Raw genomic sequence first — 23923 nt, 5'->3', positions numbered from 1 at the left:
CTACAGAGCACTACCATGGCATTACCTGTCCTTTTGTATTACATCAATCTTGGTTCTGTGGCACGTGTTTCCTGTGGCACGAGTGGTCAGTCTACCGTAGGGCTTTGATCTACAGCAAATGGTTGCCTTTAGAGCGCTAATGGTTGTGCCAAACAGGAATCCCCTCATACCCCCACCCACCAAGAACCAACGTTGCCATGCCAGGTGAGGGGTATCTTTCGGTGTAATTGAAAATGCCCCTTCGATGTGAGCAAAATATCCTGTGGGAGCTAAATGGGAAAACAATTCTTCTACCTCCCTAGCCCCTGATCTTTTTCCCCTGCATAGATTTGCCATGCTGAGACTTAGCTGACTTTTTTGAAAGATTTTGTGAAAATCGATCCACAGCATTAGGTTATAGACAAATCAAATCGATGAAAGCACGCGGGCAGGACAGTTCAGTGCTTATGACTTCAATTAGGTATTCCCCTGGAAGAGAATCAGGGTTTATAGGTAAGGCGAGGCCTTAAGTGGACCGTGACTTCATGACACCCACTCCCCTCCCTTACCAATGGTATTAAGTGGTGTATTACACTCAGTCGATCTACTTGTATGGTTTATGTCGTGCTATTGTGCCATGTGCAATAGTTATAAATAAAGCTATTTAAACTTAGCCAGAGCACAGAGTGATACATCTGTGCCATTCAATAGAAACATAACTAGGCCTTTTGAATATAGCCCTATTTGTTTTCTGTTGTAAAGTGATCCTAGCATGGAATATCTGAAGCATTAATACATTTTTCAAGTAACGTGATTTGGGCCACAAAAAAGTGGCATTAACTCACGGTAGGGTGTGGCAACCCAGCTTCTCCTGATGAAGGCCCAAGTATCCATTACTTGCTTACATGAATATTTGGACTCCAGTTTAAATAATTTTGCACTTTGCATGCTTCCTTTTCCTAGGACACAGGGCCTTTTTAAGGTAATAGTTTGCTGTTTCCTGCCTCAGCTGTGAATAAGCAGACGCGGGCCCCTAAGGTTCAGTTGTGAATAATCCTGCTCCTATTTCAATTAAAAAAATAGAAGGATAGAAGAAAGTTGTCACTGTACTGAGAAATTAAATTATGCAACTCCTTCCCATTAGAACGCAGAGCTGATCAAATCTAGTGCCTTTAAAAATAAAAATCCTATCTCTATCTTCGCCGACTAATCTTGCACTGTTGGTCTATTGGCGTGGCCTGTTACCAGTGGTTTAGTCTACATGTGGAATACCCAAACCATCAAATACTAATTATGAATTCAATAAGCAAATACATTTTAAAAATGTTGAAGGTAATTAGTTTCCTTTTCCTCCCTAGCTGTTGAGAAAGTGCATCTTACAGATGGGAAAGCCGGTGGTGGAGGGAGCCCCGGAAAGCCCCCCTTTTGAAAAGCCCAGCATTGAGCAGGTAAGAATGAGCCCATACATCTTCTGCATGATTAAAATGAAAAACACAAAGGTGTGTCATCGAGCATCAGATTTTTGCATTGTGTTGGTGTACATAGAAATCTAAACTGTTTTCTACCATTTGGTACCAAAGAACCAGGTTTTTGTATTCCGGAAGAAATGGCGCTCTGCCTATTGACGTCAGTGTGTATGTGTTTCGAACAAATTGGTATGGTGCTAACTGGGAAGGGGAAACCCTAATAACCCCTTAATTTGTGCAGGGAAACCCTACCACATGACATAGATCAACAATCCCGTGCACACATACAATATTAAAACAAGCAATGCAAATGTATATATAAAGCAATTGGAGCAAAATCCAACGGAGATGTCTTGGTATTCTTTAATTAGTTGTTAACAAAGCAGCCAGCCAACATGTGTTTCATCAAAGAGACAGTGGTCTCTGACTCACAGGGCTGTATGGTCTGATCCAAGCTCGGTGTACTCCCTGGACCGGGGATAATTCCAACCCAGTGGGGCACAAATCAGTCAACACAGAAAGTTCTGTTGCACTAGAATAAAGGTGACTGTTGGGTGTAGGCCACAGATGGCGTAAACGTGATGTCGGTGATAATTCCAAACCGGCAACACGTTGCTCAGTCAACCTGTGTTAGTCCAAAAGACAGAGCAGTCTTTAGAAAGAGAATGCCGCTATTTAAAATCACGCCAGTACAGTCTCAACCTGCTACAAAATCCTCCCATGAATTGTGGTCCTAATAAGAGTTCACTTGGTTGTAAACAGCGTCAATCAAGGTAAGACACGTGTGATCCAGGACGTGTTGAACTCGCATTACCGAAGTTAATTTAGCAGACACAACACACGTGTCTTACCTTGATTGACGCTGTTTACAACCAAGTGAACTCTTATTAGGACCACAATTCATGGGAGGATTTTGTCGCAGGTTGTTGCAAAGTCATCCTGGGCCCTGGGCACCCCCCTCAACTTTTTGCTGACTGGAACTGGTGGTAACTGACTCTGACTGACCCTGGGCTCTGTTTACCCAGGGCCAGGGCCAAGCTAAAAGGAACACATTAGAACACAGTTAAGACACCCAACATACACTCGGGTACACTATGGTATGGTGGGGTACCCCTGTAGTTGGCATGACCTACCACCTAAGCCCCTAGTATGTAATAGGGCAGGGGATTGAAACTACCTAGAAGTCTCCAGTATCCTGGGGCATGGCCGTTTAGAGGGCAGCAGATTCTCTGCACCAGCATGTGTGCAGTGCTGAAGCCTGAGGTCAGTTTAAAAGCTGCGCTGGTGGCCAGGACAGCTTTTTAAACCTTAAATTGTGCCCAAACTCGGCTTTGGGGGTAGGGGCCCTTAAAAATAAAAATTCGACCATGTTTTTGCATATTAGGGACCCCCAGGGTCACCCATAGGTATCCCAGGGGTGGGGGGGTCAGTTATCTATAAGGAGCGCCCTTATAAAATGAGTTTTTAGAAGCCTGGGTAAAGTGAAATTTTACATTTCACTCCCCACATTGTCTTAAAGAGGTGCTCAAATTCGACTTTGATGCTGGAAGAATTGGGTAAGGGTAATCTGCAATATTTCTGCAGATTCAGAACCGCTGAAGTCTCCCCTAGTTGCACAGGGGGTGGGGGTCCGGTAGAAATTAGGGAAATACTTATAAAATATGGTTTTATAAGCCCTGGTGCTACAAAAGTGGCACAAGTCATTTTCCCCATTGCAAACCCCATGGCCCATAGGTTAACATGGTAGGAAGTGATTGATTAATAAATATTGATAGGAGGACTAGCCGGACCATTCAAAGACTTCCCAGAATAGTCGTAGTAAATCCAACGATATTATATTGTTGAATTTCTCCTAAAGTGTACATACAAGAAGTTATGAGACTTTCTTGTTTGTAAGTCCAAATTCAGCCTTTCAGTGGTCTGCCCTGATTGGTCAGAGTTAAGTGGATTAGCCAGGCTGCTGGGAGGGCAGTGATTAGTTCTACAGGAATGCCAGGCCAGGAGGTGGCGTCGTAAACTACGCTCTTCAAAGGCAAGAGGGGAGGCCTGGGTTTTAGTCCACTTTGACAGTAGTGACCCAGACTCAGGACTAGGCTTAAGAAAGGTATTTGCAGATGATACGAGGATGGTCCATGGAAAGGAGATATCCCAGGGGGTGTGTTTAGCCAGCTCTTACCTCCTTGCTGGAAAATCAGCCATTATAGATTTGGAAGGATGATGCACTCTGGGACAAACTAAATGCCACACTCCACCGGATGTGGTCATAACTAGGAGGAGTTGCCCTGCTCTCATTGGTCAGCAATGACCTGGTGCTTGACCCAGAGAATTTTGAATAAGTTTCTGAGAGGGGCAGAGCCCTCCAGATCTGCTGCTTGAAACTGAATGAAGCAAGAAGGGCCCTGCTGAAGTTTGCTGTGCAAGGAACTCTAAGGCATGACCTATGAAGACTGCACCATTTGAAACTACAGCCCTGTGGATTACCTTGCTGCAAAAAGACTCAAGAGTGGAAACTCCCTGCAAGCTACAGGTTAACAGAGCTAACCTGAACAGCCCCACAAAGAATTCAAAGACTGGAGTACCAGTGGATTTGTAAGGGTTTTGTTCAAGTGGATTGCGGAATTGAAGTTTCACACTTTCAAGGACCCTCTTGGAGATTCCAGAACCTTGGATTGCGTGTTGGATACTTTGGGACCCGCAAGCAGAACGCCAGGAAGGTGTTCTAACTGGACCTCGCTTGCTGAAGAAGGCGGCCCACTACAGTGGTGAGAATTCTTCAGAACAATTTATAAAGGTGTGTCCCTGACAGAGAAAACGAAATGACTTAAGGAGCACTGTTGGTTTCTAAGCACTAGAAAGTGACTAATCTTTAAAAATTCATATCTCTGGTTCCCTACAGTGGATTATTTTCGTTTTGGTGTCATTTAAAAGATAAAAATATTACCTATTTTTATAAATTGGTGTTGGATTTTTATTTTGAGTTTTTAATGATTAAAACGTTTAGTAATTTTTTTATACTACTGATTTATATGAATGCATTGTTCTTTGTAATATGTTTGATTTATAAGATATGTATTGATTTGTAATATCTATGTTTGTCTTTTTATGAATTACACTTCTTATTCCATCATATAGTTTGGTTTCTATATGATTTTTATTCATACTTATTAAATATATGTTTATATACAGTTCATTTTTCGTTCCTTCTTCACACCACGGGTCATTTTCTTTGCTGATGTCCTAGGATTTTTTACCCACATAGGTGATTACCCTGCCCTAGGAGTCTGTATTGATACCCAGGGGGTCCTTGTTTTTCTCGCATTTGTTTTTAAATGCTTTACATACCTGTCTTTGAAGTTAAGCCTGTCTGCTCGCAGCCACGTTACCAAGGGTTGAGCAAAGGAATACTTTTCTGAGACCTATGCTGAGTCCTATCATGTGTTAGTGGCCTTATTGCCAGTGGCAGACCTACATTTGCCCCTACCAATAACACACTTTCCAACACAGGTTGTGACTGTACTGGCTTGATTTTAAATAGCGGCATTCTCTTTCTAAAGACTGCTCTGTCTTTTGGACTAACACAGGTTGACTGAGCAACGTGTTGCCGGTTTGGAATTATCACCAACATCAGGTTTACGCCATCTGTGGCCTACACCTAACATCACCTTTATTCTAGTGCAACAGAACTTTCTGTGTTGACTGATTTGTGGCCCACCGAGTTGGAATTATTCCCGGTCCAGGGAGTACACCGAGCTTGGATCAGGCCATACAGCCCTGAAGAGTCTGAGACCACTGTTTCTCTGATGAAACACGTGTTGGCTGGCTGCTTTGTTAACAACTAATTAAAGAATACCAAGACATCTCCGTTGGATTTTGCTCCAATTTCTTTATATACACATTTGCACTGCTTGTTTTAATATTGTATGTGCGCACTGGATTGTTGATCTGTTTTCCACCATGCCTTCAGTCATTATTCCTTAAATTCTTGTAAAGTTTCTCACCTCTTGTATTTGTAGCTGTTCAAAAATGTTGTTTTGCGTCTTTATTTGAAACGTTGAATTTTGTCTATGTTGCATATCTATTTAAGGAGTGTGTTGTAATCCGCAGCACCCACGTTCGATAGAATTTTTACGTTGCAGTGCTGAAGTTATTTGGTATCTTTTTGCTGACCCAGATGGTTTATTTGTGTTTTGATGAGTTGGCAATTACACTGGACTTCAAATCTCGTCCCTCAGCTGTTCCTGTTTAGGTCGGGCCTGGGCAGCGCATGCGCTGCTCTGCGAGGCATGCTGTATTAGAGTATGGCCTTGGAGCCCAGCCCACTCTCCGCCCATATTTTTCATTGGCTTCTGATTCGTTAATAGACTTGTTAGTCCCTCTTTAGTACCGCCTTTTGTCTTCATTTGTAACCTCCCATGAGGGCTGGCCCTTTACTTCTGTTCTTATACGGTATGTTTCTTTAGTCTGTAAGCAGTATTTTCTTTAATGAGTTTCTGGTACTGCAGGCACCACGTGCTTTCCTGTAACATTCAGCGCGCCATGTGCGCTTTTACTTTAAAAGCAGCCTGGGACAATCGTGGCCGACACTTCTTTGCAATGAACTCTCATTTACGAGAATTAGATCTATTGGCATTTTAAATGACAATAGCTTAAACTCTCGCAAATGCTAGACCTATTGCATTGCAAATATTTTTTTGTAAAATCGTCCCATACTGTGCTTTCACTTTAATGTCGGCCATGCCCCTTTCTTTAGACGAGCTGCATCTAAAGAAAGGTGCACAGGCGCTATTAAAGTGAAACCGTGGCATGGGGCACTTTTACAAAAAAAAAGCATTTGTTTGTCAACTTGACAAACGGATGCTTTTTTTTGTAAAAGCTCCCCATACGGCGCTTTCACTGCAGTTGCTTTATCTAAGAGGGGGGTTATACCCAATGGAATCCACATGGGACCTGGGTGCTATATGGTGTATGAAAGAAGGGTCCCTGTAGAACTGTGTATCTTTACTTGAATTTATTACAAAAAAGAAAAAAAAATCAAAAATATATACAAACACTGTAAATTGATCACAATGAATGAACCAAATCACTTGGTAAATAACAGTGCCCCAAGAAAGGAAATTGGGAGTGGGATAGCGTGATGCTGTGAAGGAAAAGGACAGTGAGGGGATAAAGTTTGTGACAACTTATGAATATCGAAATTAATTCGAAATGCAATACAGTTTCAAGGCTTCAGATCCCTGAGCCGAAACGAGGGATCATAACATATCCCGTAATGTTTAAAGCAATTTCAATTGACACAGAAGTATCCAAATTAATGCGGGCGTGTCAACTGAACAAAAAGTGAAGTAGCCGTCGACGTTTCGACCCCACGCTACATTGGTAGGCGTATTTGTTGCCTTACATCGGGGTCTTCATCAGGACAGGGTAAACAACAGGGGTGCACTACAGTTTCTGAAAATATGAAAGCAATATAAAGTATAAATTAAGGGACAGACAATCGATGGAAGAAGGTTTTCTATCGCAGCAAGAATTCAAATTTCTGAATATCAATCACCCACGGCTAGCAACGATTTACACCCTACCAAAGGTGCACAAAGGCCTTGACAATCCTCCTGGACGCTCAATAGTGTCCGGTTGTGGATCTATGCTAGAACCACTTTGTCAATATATCGACTTTTTCCTAAAGCCTCTGGCCATAAGAACCAGGACATACATCCGGGACACTACCCAGGTCATCAATCTGATCGATCAAAGACCATTTGATCCAAACACCGAATTGCTAGTAACCTGTGACATAGTGTCATTGTACACCAGTATTCCTCAGCTTGATGCCATCGCTCTTTATGGAAAAGGCCCTTGATACTAGGACGGCTCCAGTACCCACTTACTTCATTATCGAACTTCTGAGAATAGCTATGATGAAAAACTTTTTCATGTTCCAACACGAGTTCTTTCTTCAAACCAAGGGAGTAGCGATGGGGGCTACTTTTGCCCCCAATCTGGCAATACTATATATGGACGATTACGAGAATCGTTTCATCTTTAGTGACATGAACCCATTCGGACACCACATGATCATGTGGGTCCGATATATTGATGATGTGCTTTGTTTATGGAATGGCACCAAAGATGACCTCATGTCATTCCATGTTTGGCTAAATACACAAAGCACAGACATCCAGTTCACCCTTGAAGCCAATAAGGAGAAAATTGCGTTTCTGGATATCACTATCTTTGTCAACCCTGAGACCAAATTGCTTGAAACAACTTTATTTCGCAAACCTTCTGAGTGGAATTCATTACTTGAATATAATAGCCATCACCCCAGGGGATTACGCGATAACCTCCCTGTGGGCCAATTCCTCAGAATTCGACGTAACTGTTCCTCCAAAGAGAACTACATGGCGGAATCACAGGACCTAACGGATCGACTTACAGCACGAGGCTATCCCACACGTTTAGTGAAACATGCACGTAAAAGAGCCCGGTATAGCCCCCGTGAGCATCTACTGAATTGCGAAAGAAAAGAGGACCGAGCTGGGGAACGAGTCATCTGTGTTACCACGTGTTCGAGGCATGTGGGCTGCTGAATTCATATCTGTGCATAGATCGCCGCCTAGTGTTGGGTCCGGATGATTGCACATTGTTGTCCTGGAAGAGTCTTCGAAGTATCACGAGATAGGTGGCTCCTCCCCTGGACTACAGTGCGCATGGGCATCGCCTCCATCCCCAGATTGTTTTTTTCCGCCATTGGGTTCGGATGTGTTTCGGTTCCCTCTGTCGGAATCGATAGTTGTTAAACTTTTCTAACTCAAGACCAAAAGGTCTTTAGGCTGGGCGTCGGTATCGTTTTGTTCGGGTTTTGTCTGTTTCTCAGCTCCGAACTCTTGCTACCCATCCGCGTGCTCTCGGCGCGGACGGGCCTACTCGACGCTCCAGACATGGAACGAACTCCGTTCAAAAGGTGCCCGGTGTGCACCTCCAAGTATTCACACCTCGATGTGCACCCTGTGTGCAACAAATGTTTGTCGCCGGACCATGATGAGGCCAGGTGTATGGCCTGCTCAAAGTTCCGGTGTAAGAAGACTCTCAAGATTCGTCGGGCCGCTAGACTCCAGGCCCAGTTATCGGCACCCCCGGCGCCCCCGCCGGACAACATCTTCGAGGAATTTGTTGAAGACGACGATGTCCTACAGGTTTCGGACTCTAGTCCCGCGTCCGAGGGGGATGCCTACGACGCGGGTGATGAGGACTTTGACGAAGCCGGCGACGAGGTAGGGGACGACGATGGGGCCATTGCCACCGTGGGGGATAGCTCGGAGGAAGAGCATCCCCAAACTGACTCAGGGGTCAACCCCCTTCATGCGGCCCAGGTCGAGGGATCGCCTTCGGGCCTTACCCAAGACCTCGTTACTAGTCCAGCAGCCCCGCCTACGGGCCCGGTCACGGACATTTCTGATGCGCCACTCCCGTTCACAAAAACGAAAGTGAAGCCATTGGAATCCACACCTCCGGTTTCGAAACCGAAAGTGAAAGCTGCACTAGTGCAGAGGGCTCTGGAGGCATCGAATTCCAAGAAATTCAAAATGGCCAACTTGAAGAGCCGCGCCAAGATGGCCGACCCGAGGGCCTCGGGGTCGACGCCGAAGGCGGAGTCGACCGACGCGGCCGCGTCGGCGCCGAAGATGGTCGAGGTCAATGATCCGAAGAAAGCTTCGAAGAAGCGTCAAGGCGATTCCACAGCTCTGGCTTCGCCGGCTCCGGCAGTCGGGGACAAGGAACATGACGTGTCGGCTCCGAAGAAGGTGCCTCTCGCCGACCCGGCTCCCGACTCGGGGAAATCGCTCGAGCCGGTTAAGCCCTCTCCGGCCTTAACGAAAAAGGTCGCGGAGTCCCTGCAACGGATTCGGAAGGACGCTGTGGGTCCCGAACCAGGGGATGTGGTGTCGAAGCACACACCGAAGCCCACAAAGGCGCAGGCACCTATCCGCTTTACCCTGCCACCGAAGTCGACGCCGAAGGCTTTCGCTCCGAAGCATGGGGCAGGCGTGCCCTCGAAGGAGGTGTCGACACCCAAAGCGGCATTGGTGGTGTCGAAGCCTCGGCTCCAGCCGCTTGCAGAGGAAGAGCGTCGAGAGGTCATCATCGACGCCAATACCGGAAAACTGTCTCTCCTCAAGAGGAAAATCACCACGGAGCCGGTGTTGGAACATTTTCGTATTCCTCTCAAAAACAAGAAGGATTCTGCGGGTACTTCGGCCCCGATAGAGCCTGCATCTCCACAAGCCTTAGAACATTCGCCAACGCGTTCCAACGCAGGGGATGGTGACGATGAGGAGGTCGAGTACAACTATCCGGCGTACTCGGATCCGGAGGAGGAACATGAACCTTGGTCTGCCGGAGGCGACCCAGAGGACCCGCAGTCGGGTCAGGAACCGCAGCTCTTTGCGGCAAAGACCTCACCGACGGAGGACTCGGCAGCCTTCAACGCTTTGATTGAGAGAGCTGCAGCTAACCATGATGTCGAGCTGCATTCAGATCCTGTGGATGTGGACTTTTTGTTTGACACTTTCTCAGTGGCTGAAAAGTCAGTCAAGACATTGCCAATGCTCAAGGGAGTGCTGAAGCACGCGACGGAGGTCTTCAAGGAGCCCACTCGGGCGCGTGTCATCAATCCTCGCATTGACAAAAAATATAAGGCAGCGCCCTCGGATCCAACATACATCAAGGGACACCTGCCACTGGACTCTTTGGTTGTATCCAACGCACGCAAGAGGGCAAACTCACAGACCACTGGTGACGCTCCTCCCCCAGACAAAGAGTCAAAAATATTTGAGGCCTTAGGGAAACGGATTGCTGCGCAGGCAGCTAATATTTGGCGAATCTCAAACACCCAGGCCCTACTTGCACGCTACGATAGGGCTCATTATGACACCCTAGAAACACTGCTGCAACACTTGCCTGACCAGTACAAGGAGGCAGGGGAAATGTTAATTCAGGAGGGAAAGCTCATCAGAAACGCTTCCATCAAATGTGCGCTGGACGTGGCTGATACAGCCTCCAGGGCAATCAACACTAGTGTGTTGCTGAGAAGACATGCATGGCTTAGGATATCAGGTTTCAAACCGGATATACAGACAACCATCCTGAACCAAACAGCACATCATACGCTGCTACAGTGTCTGAAGAAAGGAGGGGTGACAGGCAAGGCCTGGTTATGGCTGGAATCTTTTCTTACAAACCGTAGCTTCTCGGTGGAGCAAGGAGGAGCACGCTCTGACACCTTTGACCTCGGTCAAGGAGTGCCTCAGGGATCAAGCCTGAGTCCAACCCTCTTCAATTTGTATGTCACCCCCGTGGCTACCACTGCGGAGCGCTATGGGGTGGAAGTAGTGACATACGCAGACGACACTCAGCTGGTGGTCGCTCTGACCCAACCTGCTGAACAAGCCGCCTCGAACTTCTCATCATGCCTCCAAGAGCTCGCAGGATGGATGGCGAAGAACTGCCTCCGTCTGAACGGAGACAAGACTGAGGTGCTAATTGTAGGAAAACCCCCCTCAGTCTGGTCGTCAGCCTGGTGGCCACAGACCCTGGGGCCTCTCCCTACCCCCAGTGATCAGGTCAAGAACCTCGGAGTATGGGTGGACTCAAAACTTAATTACGACTACCACACCAGACGGGTAGCTGGTACGTGCTTTTCTATTCTACGGAAACTCCGTAAGACCCTGGACCTGCTCCCAGAATCCTCAAGGAAGACCCTGGTCCACGCTCTTGTCACTTCGAGACTGGACTATGGCAATGCCTTGTATCTAGGCGCCAACGCCACTAGTCGGCGTCGACTGCAGACAATCCAGAATGCTGCCGCCCGCCTGGTCCTCCGGCTGCCCAGACGAGCCGCCTCAAAAAAATCTCTACAAATACTCCATTGGCTCCCGATCAATGAAAGGATCGACTTCAAGGTCCTATGTATTGGTCACAGGATCGTACATGGCAAGGGCCCTGCCTTCCTTCGGAACCTACTCTGCCCCTACACGCCAACCAGACAACTCCGCTCATTAGGAGCAGGCCTCCTCGCTGTCCCCAGACACAAGAGAGCCAGAATGGGGGGGAGATCCTTTCGTTCTCTGGCGGCACATAAATGGAACTCTCTTCCCCTGAGCCTAAGATTGGAAACATCGGAGCTCATCTTCCGCAGGAAACTTAAAACATTCCTCTTTCCTAAAGAATAGCCCCGCCTTTGTCTTACTGACTGAGCAACTAGTTCTTCTGACAGCGCGGGGACACACTGACAGTGTAACCAGGCGCTATACAAACTCAGAAATAATAATAATAATAATCCTGACCACCTGTTCGGCCCTGAGGTGGATGTGACACTGGAAAAAATGAAGAAAGACACCGACACTGCTAAGTCTATGGGGGCCCTCCAGTCTCAGCAGTTTCGGGGTGGTTCCTTTCGCCGCTCCAATACCAGAGGCACCTCAAGGGGTCAGGCATCGCAGTCCACACAGTATTGTAAAAGTAATACCCAAACCTCATACACCAACAAGGGTAGAGGTGGCTACAGAGGCAACAACATCAAAGGCAGGGGACGTGGAAACAACAGCTCCAGGTCCACCACCGCCAACAAGCAGTGACGTCTTGTCACTGCCCCCCGACCACACAACACCGGTCGGGGGGAGACTCCAGCAGTTCCTGCCCGCGTGGAAATCCATCACCACGGACAGGTGGGTCAAGTCTCTTATCCAGTACGGGTACTGTCTGGAACTTACTTCCACTCCACCAAACATACCTCCAAGAAGCTGTCCTATGTCCGGCGAGCACTTGCACTTGTTGCAGCAGGAAGTTCAAGTCATGCTGCAAAAAGGGGCAATAGAGCTCGTCCCACTGCAAGAAAGGGGAACAGGGGTTTACTCCCTGTATTTTCTGATCCCCAAAAAGGACGGATCCCTCAGGCCCATCCTGGACCTCAGGCCCCTCAACTGGTACATTCTCTCGGAGCACTTCCATATGCTCACGTTGCAGCAGGTCCTCCCCCTGCTTCGACAGGGGGACTTCCTGGCTACGCTGGATCTAAAAGATGCATACTTTCATATCCCCCTGCATCCTTCCCACAGGAAGTATCTCAGATTCACGATTCAAGACCAGCACTACCAGTTCAGGGTTCTGCCGTTCAGGGTCAACACAGCGCCAAGGGTCTTTACAAAGTGCCTGGCGACTGTGGCGGCGCATCTACGACGCCAAAACGTCCACGTCTACCCTTATCTGGACGACTGGCTCATTCAGGCAAAAACAGAACAGCAGTGCGCCGACCACGTGTCTCGCACCATTCATCTCCTGCACGATCTGGGATTCTCTCTGAACTACCCAAAATCCCATCTCCAGCCCGCCCATGTACGGCAGTATCTGGGCGCGACGATAAACACTCTGGCAGCCACTGCGCAGCCGAATTCAGTGAGAATCGCCAGTATCCAAACGCTGATCCAACGATTCAGACCTCAGCACTCGCTTCCAGCGAAGGTGTTCATGCAGTTGATAGGCATGATGGCCTCCTGCATCTCCATTGTCCCGCACGCAAGACTACATATGCGTCCGCTTCAGGAGTGCCTAGCACGTCAGTGGACTCAGGCTCATGGGCAACTAACAGACCTAGTGTTGGTGAGCGGTCGGGCGTACAACTCTCTGCATTGGTGGAATCCACAAAACCTTTGCAAGGGCCGACCGTTCCAGGAGCCTGTGCCACAGATTATCCTGACAACGGACGCCTCTCTCCAGGGATGGGGAGCTCATGTACTCCACTACACAGTGCAGGGACTATGGACACTACAGCAAAAGAAGATGCACATCAATGTATTGGAACTGATGGCAATCTTCTTGGCCTTGAAGGCATTCAAAGTACACCTGTGCAGCAAGGTCGTGTTGATCCGGACGGACAACATGACAGCCATGTACTACATTCAAAAACAGGGAGGCACACACTCTCCGCAGCTGTCTCATCTGGCTCAGAGCATGTGGAAGTGGGCCATTCAGAGGAACATCTTCCTCGTGGCAGAGCATCTCCCAGGCAAAGACAACCAGATGGCGGACCTGCTCAGCAGGCACAGCCATCAGATGCACGAGTGGGAGATACATCCATCGGTACTCCAACCGTTCTTCCAAAAGTGGGGTCATCCAGAGATAGACCTGTTCGCCACAAAGGAGAACGCAAAATGCCAAAGCTTCGCCGCCAGGTTCCCACACCCGCAATCACAGGGCAATGCGATGTGGATGAACTGGTCAGGCAGATTTGCATACGCTTTTCCCCCAGCACCTCTGATACCGCTGGTGGCACGCAAACTCAGGCAGCACTCGATGACTCTCATCCTGGTTGCTCCAACGTGGGCTCGCCAACCATGGTACACCACGTTTCTGGAACTCTCCGTGGTACCGCATCAAAGGCTTCATCTCACACCCAGCCTTCTGACGCAGAGCCATGGCGACATTCAGCACCCAGATCCGCAACAGCTCAACCTGGCGATCTGGCTCCTGAAGTCCTAGAGTTTGGCTACCTCAATCTTCCCCCCGATTGCATGGACATCATTCGGGAGGCAAGAAAGCCCACTACTAGAGCATGTTATGCGGCTAAATGGAAGCGATTTGTTGTCTACTGTGTAAACCACGACATTGACCCGCTGGATGCTTCCATTCAAAACATCTTTTGCTACCTGTTCCACCTGTACCAATGCAATTTGGCGTATTCTTCCATCCGCATTCACTTGCCTGCAATGGCAGCATACCTCCAGAATAGGCAACACCTGTCACTTTTTAAGGTCCCTGCTATCAAGGCTTTTCTGGAAGGACTCAAAAGGGTCATTCCACCACGGACACCACCAGCTCCGGAATGGAACCTCAATGTGGTTCTTACAAGGCTGATGGGTCCTCCCTTTGAGCCACTGCACTCTTGTGAGCTTCAGTTTCTGACTTGGAAGGTCGCTTTCTTAGTAGCAATTACATCGCTACGGAGGGTTAGCGAATTGCAGGCGCTCACCATCCAAAAACCTTTCTTCCAAGTACACGCTAACAGGGTGGTGCTCCGCACTAACCCCAAATTCTTACCCAAGGTTGTATCTCAATTCCATTTAAACCAGACAATTGAGTTGCCAGTGTTCTTTCAAAACCCAGAGTCGCTGGCGGAGCGAATGCTCCACACCCTTGACGTAGAAAAGGGCCTTAATGTACTACATTGGCAGGACCAAAGATTTTCGTAAGACCAAGCAGCTTTTGTTGCTTTTGCCTCACACCACAAGGGAAACGCTATCTCCAAAGCTGGGATCGCTACGTGGATTGTAAAATGCATTCAGATCTGTTACGCTAAGGCCAAGCGCACTCTCACAATTCCACCAAGAGCCCACTCCACCAGGAAGCTGGGGGCCTCTATGGCTTTCTTAGGTAATATTCCCTTGGAAGATATCTGTAGAGCAGCCACATGGTCTACCACACATACTTTCACTAAACATTACTGTGTAGACGTGCATTCCAAACAGCAAGCAGCTGTTGGTCAGGCTGTTTTCAGAACACTTTTTCAGACTGCTGCAGCTGGCACGGGCGGCCGCCAATAATGGGAGGACTGCTATGTATTCTATGCACAGATATGAATTCAGCAGCCCACATGCCTCGAACTGCAAATGCTACTTACCAGTATGCATCTGTTCTTGGCATGTAGGGCTGCTGACATTCATATCGCCCACCCTCCTCCCCGGCGCCTGTAGCAGCTGCAGTCTTCATACGTATGTATATATTCATATATCTGCTCGCAGCATAGGCATCACTCACATACTTCACTCCATCTCTGCCAATGGCTAAAAACAATCTGGGGATGGAGGCGATGCCCATGCGCACTGTAGTCCAGGGGAGGAGCCACCTATCTCGTGATACTTCGAAGACTCTTCCAGGACAACAATGTGCAATCATCCGGACCCAACACTAGGCGGCGATCTATGCACAGATATGAATGTCAGCAGCCCTACATGCCAAGAACAGATGCATACTGGTAAGTAGCATTTGCATTTCTACCCGCAGTAATGATATTAAGAAAATCATTAACAAACATTGGCGGCTAGTAGCAGATGATATTGGACACAATCACCACCATTACACTCCTTCAAAAGAGCACGTAACATCAGGGACCAGGTTGTGCAATCATTCCTTCCGATACCTCCGAATCCTACCATCCAAACATTATGGCATCTTCCTCCGATTGTGGGACACACTAGGTGTGGATCATGCACGGCATGTGCAACCACAATTCAGACTAAAGACTTGACCTACAGAGGTAAAACCTACACATTGAAATCGCATACCAATTGCATCTCCTCAAATGTAATTTACTGGATCAAGTGTCCTTGTGATTTAGCATATGTAGGTCAGACCCAACAAAAGGTCAAAGCCCGTATTCTACAACATGGGAGAAGAATCAGATGCAGAGTACAAGGTGCCCCTTTAGTAGATCATTGCACTTTGAAAGGCCACACCCCAGACACCTTACAATGGCTAGTACTAGAGAAAATCAATCTGGGCCCAAGGGGTGGGGACATTGCACGAATCCTAACCTTGAGAGAATCCAAATGGATGACAATCTTGGGTACGATTCACAATGGCTTAAATGAGTCAGAGAGCAGCCATGCCCAGCTAGCTAGCTTTGGTCGCTGACGCGCCCGATCTGTATTATCATATCAGATATCTGAACGTTCCAATAAGCTATCGCTTATGAAAGGGTACCTGAGGAGACAGCTGTAACTAAGTGACTATCGCTTTTGACCCTCCTGTGAGAGAGGTCCTGAGCATAGGATAATCACACTTTATAATTGTTTTTAACACAGAAAGTAAAGATACTGTCCACTACAGAATGGTAACAGATGACAACAGCTGTTGACCGTCCCCCAAGGGGAAGGGTATTTACATTTACATCTAACAACCTAGTCATTTTTGCATAGAATGGAATTTCAGTGTCATATGTATTCAATGAAAGAGATTTTCACCCTCATGCTTGAGAGGTGCATCCATTCACGAATATGTATTGTTGTCTAAATTGAGAATATATATTTATATGCTTCAACATTATACAACAAACCCTCTCTTCTAATACCTTGGCCGTCAGTACACCCATGATACACTGTGTTTACACACCAGCCAATTTGAGTAAGTGGACCGCTCTCATGCCCCTTACCGCAGCGTTACGGTTGTTTACTTTTCTGATTAACCCGGAAAAGTCCAAAGAGCGTCAGGTTGCCAATAGCAACGACCCGGATTCAGTGTCCTTTCTTTGTTTTCATAACTCTCTAAGCATTACACGCCCACTTGTTAGTAGTCAGCAGACGTGGGGAGGCTCCAACCTAGAGCTCCGTGTTTTCACAGAGAAGGTAAGACACTTTATTTTTCAAAAGGCGCCCCCGCACGCATTCTCGTTAACTGGGTGATACTAACTACGTCTCTCACCACCCATAGATGCGGCAAGATTGATGCGATCTTTTGCGACGCACCGCCGACTGGCCTAACATTGTAGAAACGAGGTGAAAAGACTCATGGAACTTGGATAAAGCTAATCCTCACGGGCTGTATAGGTAAGCCCTAGTCCCCATACGATGTCGGGAATATAATTTTTGAAATCGTTGTTGATTCATTAATACTCGTCCCCCTGCCCACAGATACAGCCTTCTGGACACACGGGACTGATTTGGACACAGTCATGCCCCTTGCTCGTTCCGAGCAGGTATGTGTTCTTTGTGACTTTTACAATTTAGGTAGTGCTTTAACTTTTCAGAAATTTAAGGCCTTCGCCATAACTTACTTTGTGGACTGTAATACTCCCCATATACACCACAGGGTTTTCCCTTTGACAATTACCTCTTTACCTACGCCTTGAAAATATTCCCCCCCCTTTTTAATCTATCCAATCGATGCAAACATGTTATTTCGAATCAAGCATCCCCCTGAAGGTCACCCCCATCTACCCAATGGGGTAATGAAAAATATTCATTGGACCGTTTGGTTTTCCCCTGGTCGAGTCAGGAATTCTGTGTTTTTGTTTGTTAGCTTGGATACGATAAAGTGAGATACCAATTATAGGTTGTACATAAATTGTTAGAAAATGCTCAAGGTTGTATCAAAGTCATGATTTATCTTCTTTAAAGGTGTAATACTCATAATAGGCACACTATTTGCATATTTTGCTTCTAATTAACCATGGTAACAGTACAAGTAACGTGTTTACCGCCCACTACGGTAACTTGGCATTGATTGTCTGTCCCTTAATTTATACTTTATATTGTTTTCATATTTTCAGAAACTGTAGTGCACCCCTGTTGTTTACCCTGTCCTGATGAAGACCCCGATGTAAGGCAACAAATACGCCTACCAATGTAGCGTGGGGTCGAAACGTCGACGGCTACTTCACTTTTTGTTCAGTTGACACGCCCGCATTAATTTGGATACATCTGTGTCAATTGAAATTGCTTTAAACATTACGGGATATGTTATGATCCCTCGTTTCGGCTCAGGGATCTGAAGCCTTGAAACTGTATTGCATTTCGAATTAATTTCGATATTCATAAGTTGTCACAAACTTTATCCCCCCACTGTCCTTTTCCTTCACAGCATCACGCTATCCCACTCCCAATTTCCTTTCTTGGGGCTCTGTTATTTACCAAGTGATTTGGTTCATTCATTGTGATCAATTTACAGTGTTTGTATATATTTTTGATTTCTTTTTTCTTTTTTGTAATAAATTCAAGTAAAGATACACAGTTCTACAGGGACCCTTCTTTCATACACCATTCACTGCAGTTGCAGTCGCACCCCTTTCTTTAGACGTGGCTCATCTGAAGAAAGGGGTGTGGCCAACATTAACTTGAAAGGGCAGCATGGGCCACTTCTACAAAAATTGTATTTGCAATGCAATAGGTCTAGCATTTGCGAGAGCTTAAGCTATTGCCATTGTTATTTATAATGCCAATAGCTCAAACTCTCGTAAATGAGAGACCTATTGCATTGCAGATGCTTGTTACATACTGTGGTTGCTGGGTCTTCTCAGATGCAAGAGGGTCCCAATTCCTTCCATCTGTTATTCCGATGTTGAGAAGGCTTTGGTTGATCCTAAAGTCCTAATGTAGTAGTATCCGACTCTGGCTTTCATTCTATCGTTTTAATGGGGTCCTAGCAGTGGTAGAGGTTCAGCTCTTCAAAACAAAGAGCGCCTGTCGTCCTCTCCATGGGGATCTAAGTGATGAAAGCCTTGTGGCCTCAGCTCACCTTCTCCAAGTTGTCGCGTCTGCAATTCACAACGTGAAGTTTTCGGTAATTGGGCTCTGCTTTCTGTCTCAGCCCTCCCTGAGTACCCTTAAGGAGGCTGATTCTGGATACAAATGTTACATTTCTTCTTCTAAGGAGGACCCCATCCATCAGTAGTCGAGTTTCCTGGTCGAAGGCCTTGGTACATGTTCTGTCTTGGTGTTTGCAGATGGGATTCCGGAGGCTGTTGTCTGATTGAGCACATATGGTTCATAAACTGGACCCCTGATGATGGTGATTCCAGATGCTTTTCATTCTTGGGTTCAGGGTCCTAATTCTGCTGAGCTGGAAACCAGTCCCCTATTAGCTGGGCTCTGCTTTGTCGGGCACTTGACACAAACCTTCTCAATGTCTTTGCTCTCTAAGCCTCCTCTGACTTCACTCTCGCGGAGCACAGATGAAGGGCTCACTCGAATTCTTGTCCGCTACACATCTGTCTTCTGTAGATCATTACTCATTTTTTGGGTCCTTAATTATTCTTATTAGTTGTGTTTTTGCTTGTCAGTAGCTGTTCTTTAGGTTGCAAGTGTGAAATATACAGCAAGTCCTGTCATTAGCAACATCATATGCATTCTGCGCCTTTTAGTGTAGGTCCACTTGGACTTGTAATGCGTGATGTGCAAAGCGTTCTGGCTGCAAGGCAGGGTGGGCTGAAGGTGCCACACACACATTGGCCAACTATGGGAGGGGACAACAGTGCCTTCAGGGCAGCAGCAAAGCCATAAGGGCCATATAGTATAAGGATTAAAATACCCCCTTCCGAAGGTGTAAGGGATATTGCAAGTCACTACAGATTTTCAGGCCCTTACAAAGGTCTCCACCCTGCGGCTAAGTGCCCCTATCATCACACATTTCCTTGGCAGCTTACAGTATCCTTGTAATGTACAGTTTGGATACTTTTTACCGTATGTCATTACACAGCCTTCAGAATGAAATGGAGAAACAACACAAAAGCCTCCCAAAGAAAGAGTCCCTCCAGGAGAAAGGATGATGCGCTTGTGATTGGCGATGTGAACAATACTATCCAGTGGATGAAAGCGCGCGCTGGAGGGAGGGGGGCGCGAGCCACATTCCGGTGCACATGAGCGAGCCTGTGAAAAAAGCGCTGAGCTCGGATCCCTGGGTTTGAGGATCGTGTGTGAACCTTTCAGCTTGAATTAGATCACCCGCTTGATCCAAGCCCAGGCGCCAGTTGAAGCTGCAGCTGGGGAGTAGGAAAGCGTACTTTAGTGCCATCTTCAAAGATGGAAGGCATCTAATGGCTTGTAAAGGTACTTCCCTTAGTTTACAATGTGTTTTACGGCGCCTACATGCTGCCGCGGTGATTTGTGGCGCTTCACAAAACTGCCAAATTAGATAAAGTAAATTTGATGCTAGAAAACACCTTGAGGCACTATGAACATATAGTATAAATAATAGAATTAGAACTCCTGCTTTAAAGAAGTCTTTAAACCACGGTCATTCAAGCAAACCTCCCGGATCGTGCAATTTGCCTTTTAACTACTTGGAAACGTTTCGAATTAAAAATGTGTGAAAGGTATGGTTGAAATGTATCGTAAATCATTTATCTCAAATAGGAAATAATGTTGTGATGCTTTCTCTCTCTCCACGCGCCACAGCTCCCTTCACCCCTCCCCATGCTTGCGATTTTAATTGCATGAAAGAAAACCGCTCTTCCCGTAATTCATTCTTTGTCTCATGCCAGGTAGTGCCCATTCGTGTTGCCCCTGTGCAGGGTGCCAGCACCCTCCCTCCCCTGTCACTGCCCCGCGCCCTCTTGGCTCCTCCCACTTCTGACCCTGTCATCACCATTCCCTTGGCCGCATTGCTGTGATGTTCTGCGCCTGTCATGCGTCCTGGCTCTTCTTTTAATCCTCTTTATTCTAAAATTTAATTTACATGTTTATTTTTTGAGGTGTTTCCTGTGAAGCCTAAATGCAATTTCTTATGTAAATATTTTACATTGCAAACCCGTTTTTAGGTCTGACCTACATTTTGCTAGCCCATCTAACAAAAGACCATCTTAAATAAAAAATAAATACATATACAGATAGAAGGGTTATGGCCCATTCCACTTCCATTGCTCTGTTCAACCAATTCGCATTTCACTCATGCCCACAATAGAATACTGTATGGGTCAGTGAATCATGGGTCAGAGCTCTTCAGCCATTGACTGTCTTGCAATATCAACATTTGCCGACAATTGTTTTTCTGTCCTTCATGTATCCTTTTTAGGTCTTGCATATAGGAAGTTTTAGCCGTCTGTTGTCAAAGAGAACAGTACAAACAATAGAGTGGGCTTCGTGTCGTTCCCCTGCTCATGATTGGATGGCATTCTTGCCTTTCTCAGTTCCCTACTCCTTCTTCAATGGCTTCCCTTACTGTTGTTGTCCTTCCCATGGAGCAATCCTCTTTACCCTATTTCTAATTGGTGGAGGTGTATCCTTCCACTACTGACATCAGAGAACTACATTGTCATTTGGTTGTCAGTAGACCTGTGTGAAATTTACATTACACTAGCATATCTCTCATAATTTGGGGAATTTCACATTATGCGTATTATGTGGAATTCCCTTAATTACAGCATTATGCCACTTCAGTCAGTAACAGGACTCATTTCGTTCACCCCTAATTGGCAGCTCTACAGGTTAATGCATTTCTTTCCTTGATCTCTTCCCCCATCAGCTCATTCTCCTACTCACCCCTGCAAGTCTCTAGAGGCTTCCTTCAAACCACCATCGCCTCAGTCTTTCTTGCTGATGAATTTCTCTTCAGCCCCCTGTGCACCATGCTCTTTAAAAAGGATATCTTTTAAGGCTTCCAACAAACCTTCTCTTCTCTGCCATTGCTCTTCCCTTAACAGGCCTCTGTTTTTTAAACCTTTTTTTGCAAATTATTTATTGTTAGGTTTCTCATAAACCCACAATCCACTCGCCCCTCCCCAAACCACATTTAAAAACGTTTGTTTTCTTTTAATGAAACCACTTTGTAGAAGGCCCAGCAGTTGGCAATTGTTTCTGGGGCTTTTGCAGTCACTTCTTGGTGCAGCATCTCACGCATATTTATTCTGCAATTTTTTTCTTCTAAAATGACTATCTGTATTACTGTTCAGCAGCCTGTTAGTTTACTAGTTCTCTGGATATTACTGTTCTTAATTCGGTTAGTTTACTAGTGCTATCTATATTACTGTACAGAAGCCGGTTAGTTTACTAGCGCTATCTATATTGCTGTTCGGAAGCCAACCGAAAGCTAACCAGTTTACCAGTGCGATCTATCTCGCTGTCCAGAAGTCCAGTGCGGGATTTGAGCTGCCTGCGTGCTCAGAAGCTCCTTGGACACACGCTTTTTAGATGTATTGAGGACACTGGGTGGACCCGTGCTCTGCCTATCCTTAGATGTAGAATCCACATCCTCATTGAAATGGGATCATTTCTATACAGGAATGTTACTTCCTCCCTTTGAACACATTGCTTCTCTAGACTGAAACCGTTTGTCCTGGCAGTGGGCCTTCTTATGGGCTTTCTACTCTACCTGTCCTTTTACAGACACAAGATGCTCTTTCTCACTTGTTATTCTTTCATTGAATTTTAAAGATCCATCCTGACCAGGTGATCATGCTCTGCCTTCTTCCTTGAGCTTTATGGCCGCTTCAACAAAGTGAAATGAACGCCTGTCCGAGCGTAGAGTGAATTCTTTTGTCCATACTTTGTACCTCCCATGCATCAATTCACCCAGAAGCTTGTAGTGTTCTAAGAAATTTCACTGTTGGGAGCTAGTTCCTGGCTAAGTTTATTCTTCTTTTCTTCCATTTCACGCAGCATACTGGGAACTTAACTGGTCGACAGTATTTAGCAACTTCCCCAGTCTTGACCACCAAGGGTGAGCATGTTCATGCAGCTAGATGAAAGCAGCATCTCTTGCCTTTCAGACCATAGCCATGAGACCGACACATAGGCTATGCTACACGTGTTCTGTAGGTATTCCTCTTTGAGTTGCTCATACTGGACAGTTACTCAAACTTTGCTTTCGCACCAGGTTTACTCAAAGGCGGGCACTGTCCTCCTTAGTAACTGCCTTCTAGCTCTTTAAACCTGGTAACCTACCCTCAAAGTTTGGGATATTGAAGCCTTTGCGAAAGGTTGCATACTACAGTACCTCTGGCAGCTCTACCACATATATTGCTTTACTTTTCCAGCAGCCCCTCCCCATTCCCAACTCCTCTTTAGCTGCTCAGTATGTCAGCAGCCTGTGTGCTGAGGTGATAGTTGGAAATGGCAGGTGAACAGCTTGATGCTCAAAATCATCTAGTAGTGATGTGCCCAGAATTCAGTAACTTTTTGTGGTCTTGAAATAACTCTTGCTTATACATGGCTTACGCAGTGCAGTTGTTCAACACAATAACAATATATACTTCCTTTTCTTTTTAGGGAGTTAATAATTTTGTACACTACAAGTTTAGTCATCTACCTTCCAAAGAAAAGCAGACGATAAACGAGCTTGCTAAAATGTTTCTGAATAGTATAAACTACTGGCACCTGGAGACTCCTTCTCAACGGCGGCTACGCTCTCCTGCTGATGATATCCCTGGTTATAAAGTGAACTACACAAGGTAATCACCCTCACTGTATACCTATTGGCATTTGTAATTGTACATGTTTTGGCGGGTTTATTATAATACATTTGAAATCGCCTTAGATTGATGGTGAACTTGCATCTGTAGAAAGTCATGAATGAGGTGTGCGACCACGGGCTGTACAAAGAATAGTGAAGCAAAGATTATTACATGTAAGAGGTGGAGACTACTCGTGGATGTCTGGGTTGCCTGTGAAGGAGAGGCCGGGTGCGGTACAAATGAGGGATGAGGAAGGGAGTGGAGGAAAAAAATTGAATATCCACAAAGTGGAGCTTGGGCAGCGTTGTGGTATGGACCCGTGATGGGGTGCGGGAGAAGGTTGTATATAACAGGAGGCAAAGTGGGTGAAGACAGAGAAGAAACAACGGGCATCTTGAAAAAGAGAATGAGGGCTGGAATGAAGTGAATGAGGGTAAAGAGAGACGTGTGAGGCACAGGATCCTGACAGCAGTTAATGCACAGAATATGGGAGGAGTCGTATCTGAGGTCCAACCGAGACACTAGGTGAGGAAGAGGGGTTAAT

The 23923-nt window shown here is 46.3% G+C and overlaps 1 protein-coding gene across 2 annotated transcripts in view; it reads left to right on the top strand.

The window, feature by feature from the left end:
• Nucleotides 1-23923, top strand: part of KAT2B (lysine acetyltransferase 2B) — a 303093-nt gene that overhangs the window by 147420 nt on the left and 131750 nt on the right. For both annotated transcript variants that reach the window (XM_086942167.1, XM_086942165.1), the window contains exons 4-5: nucleotides 1338-1427; nucleotides 23195-23376. In XM_086942167.1, the coding sequence (XP_086798293.1) occupies nucleotides 1338-1427; nucleotides 23195-23376 (272 nt within the window). The remainder of the gene's footprint in view (nucleotides 1-1337; nucleotides 1428-23194; nucleotides 23377-23923) is intronic.

This window comes from Lissotriton vulgaris, chromosome 10 (assembly GCF_964263255.1).
Source record: "Lissotriton vulgaris chromosome 10, aLisVul1.2, whole genome shotgun sequence".
Lineage (NCBI taxonomy): Eukaryota > Metazoa > Chordata > Amphibia > Caudata > Salamandridae > Lissotriton > Lissotriton vulgaris.
This window is presented reverse-complemented; position numbering and strand designations above follow the sequence as displayed.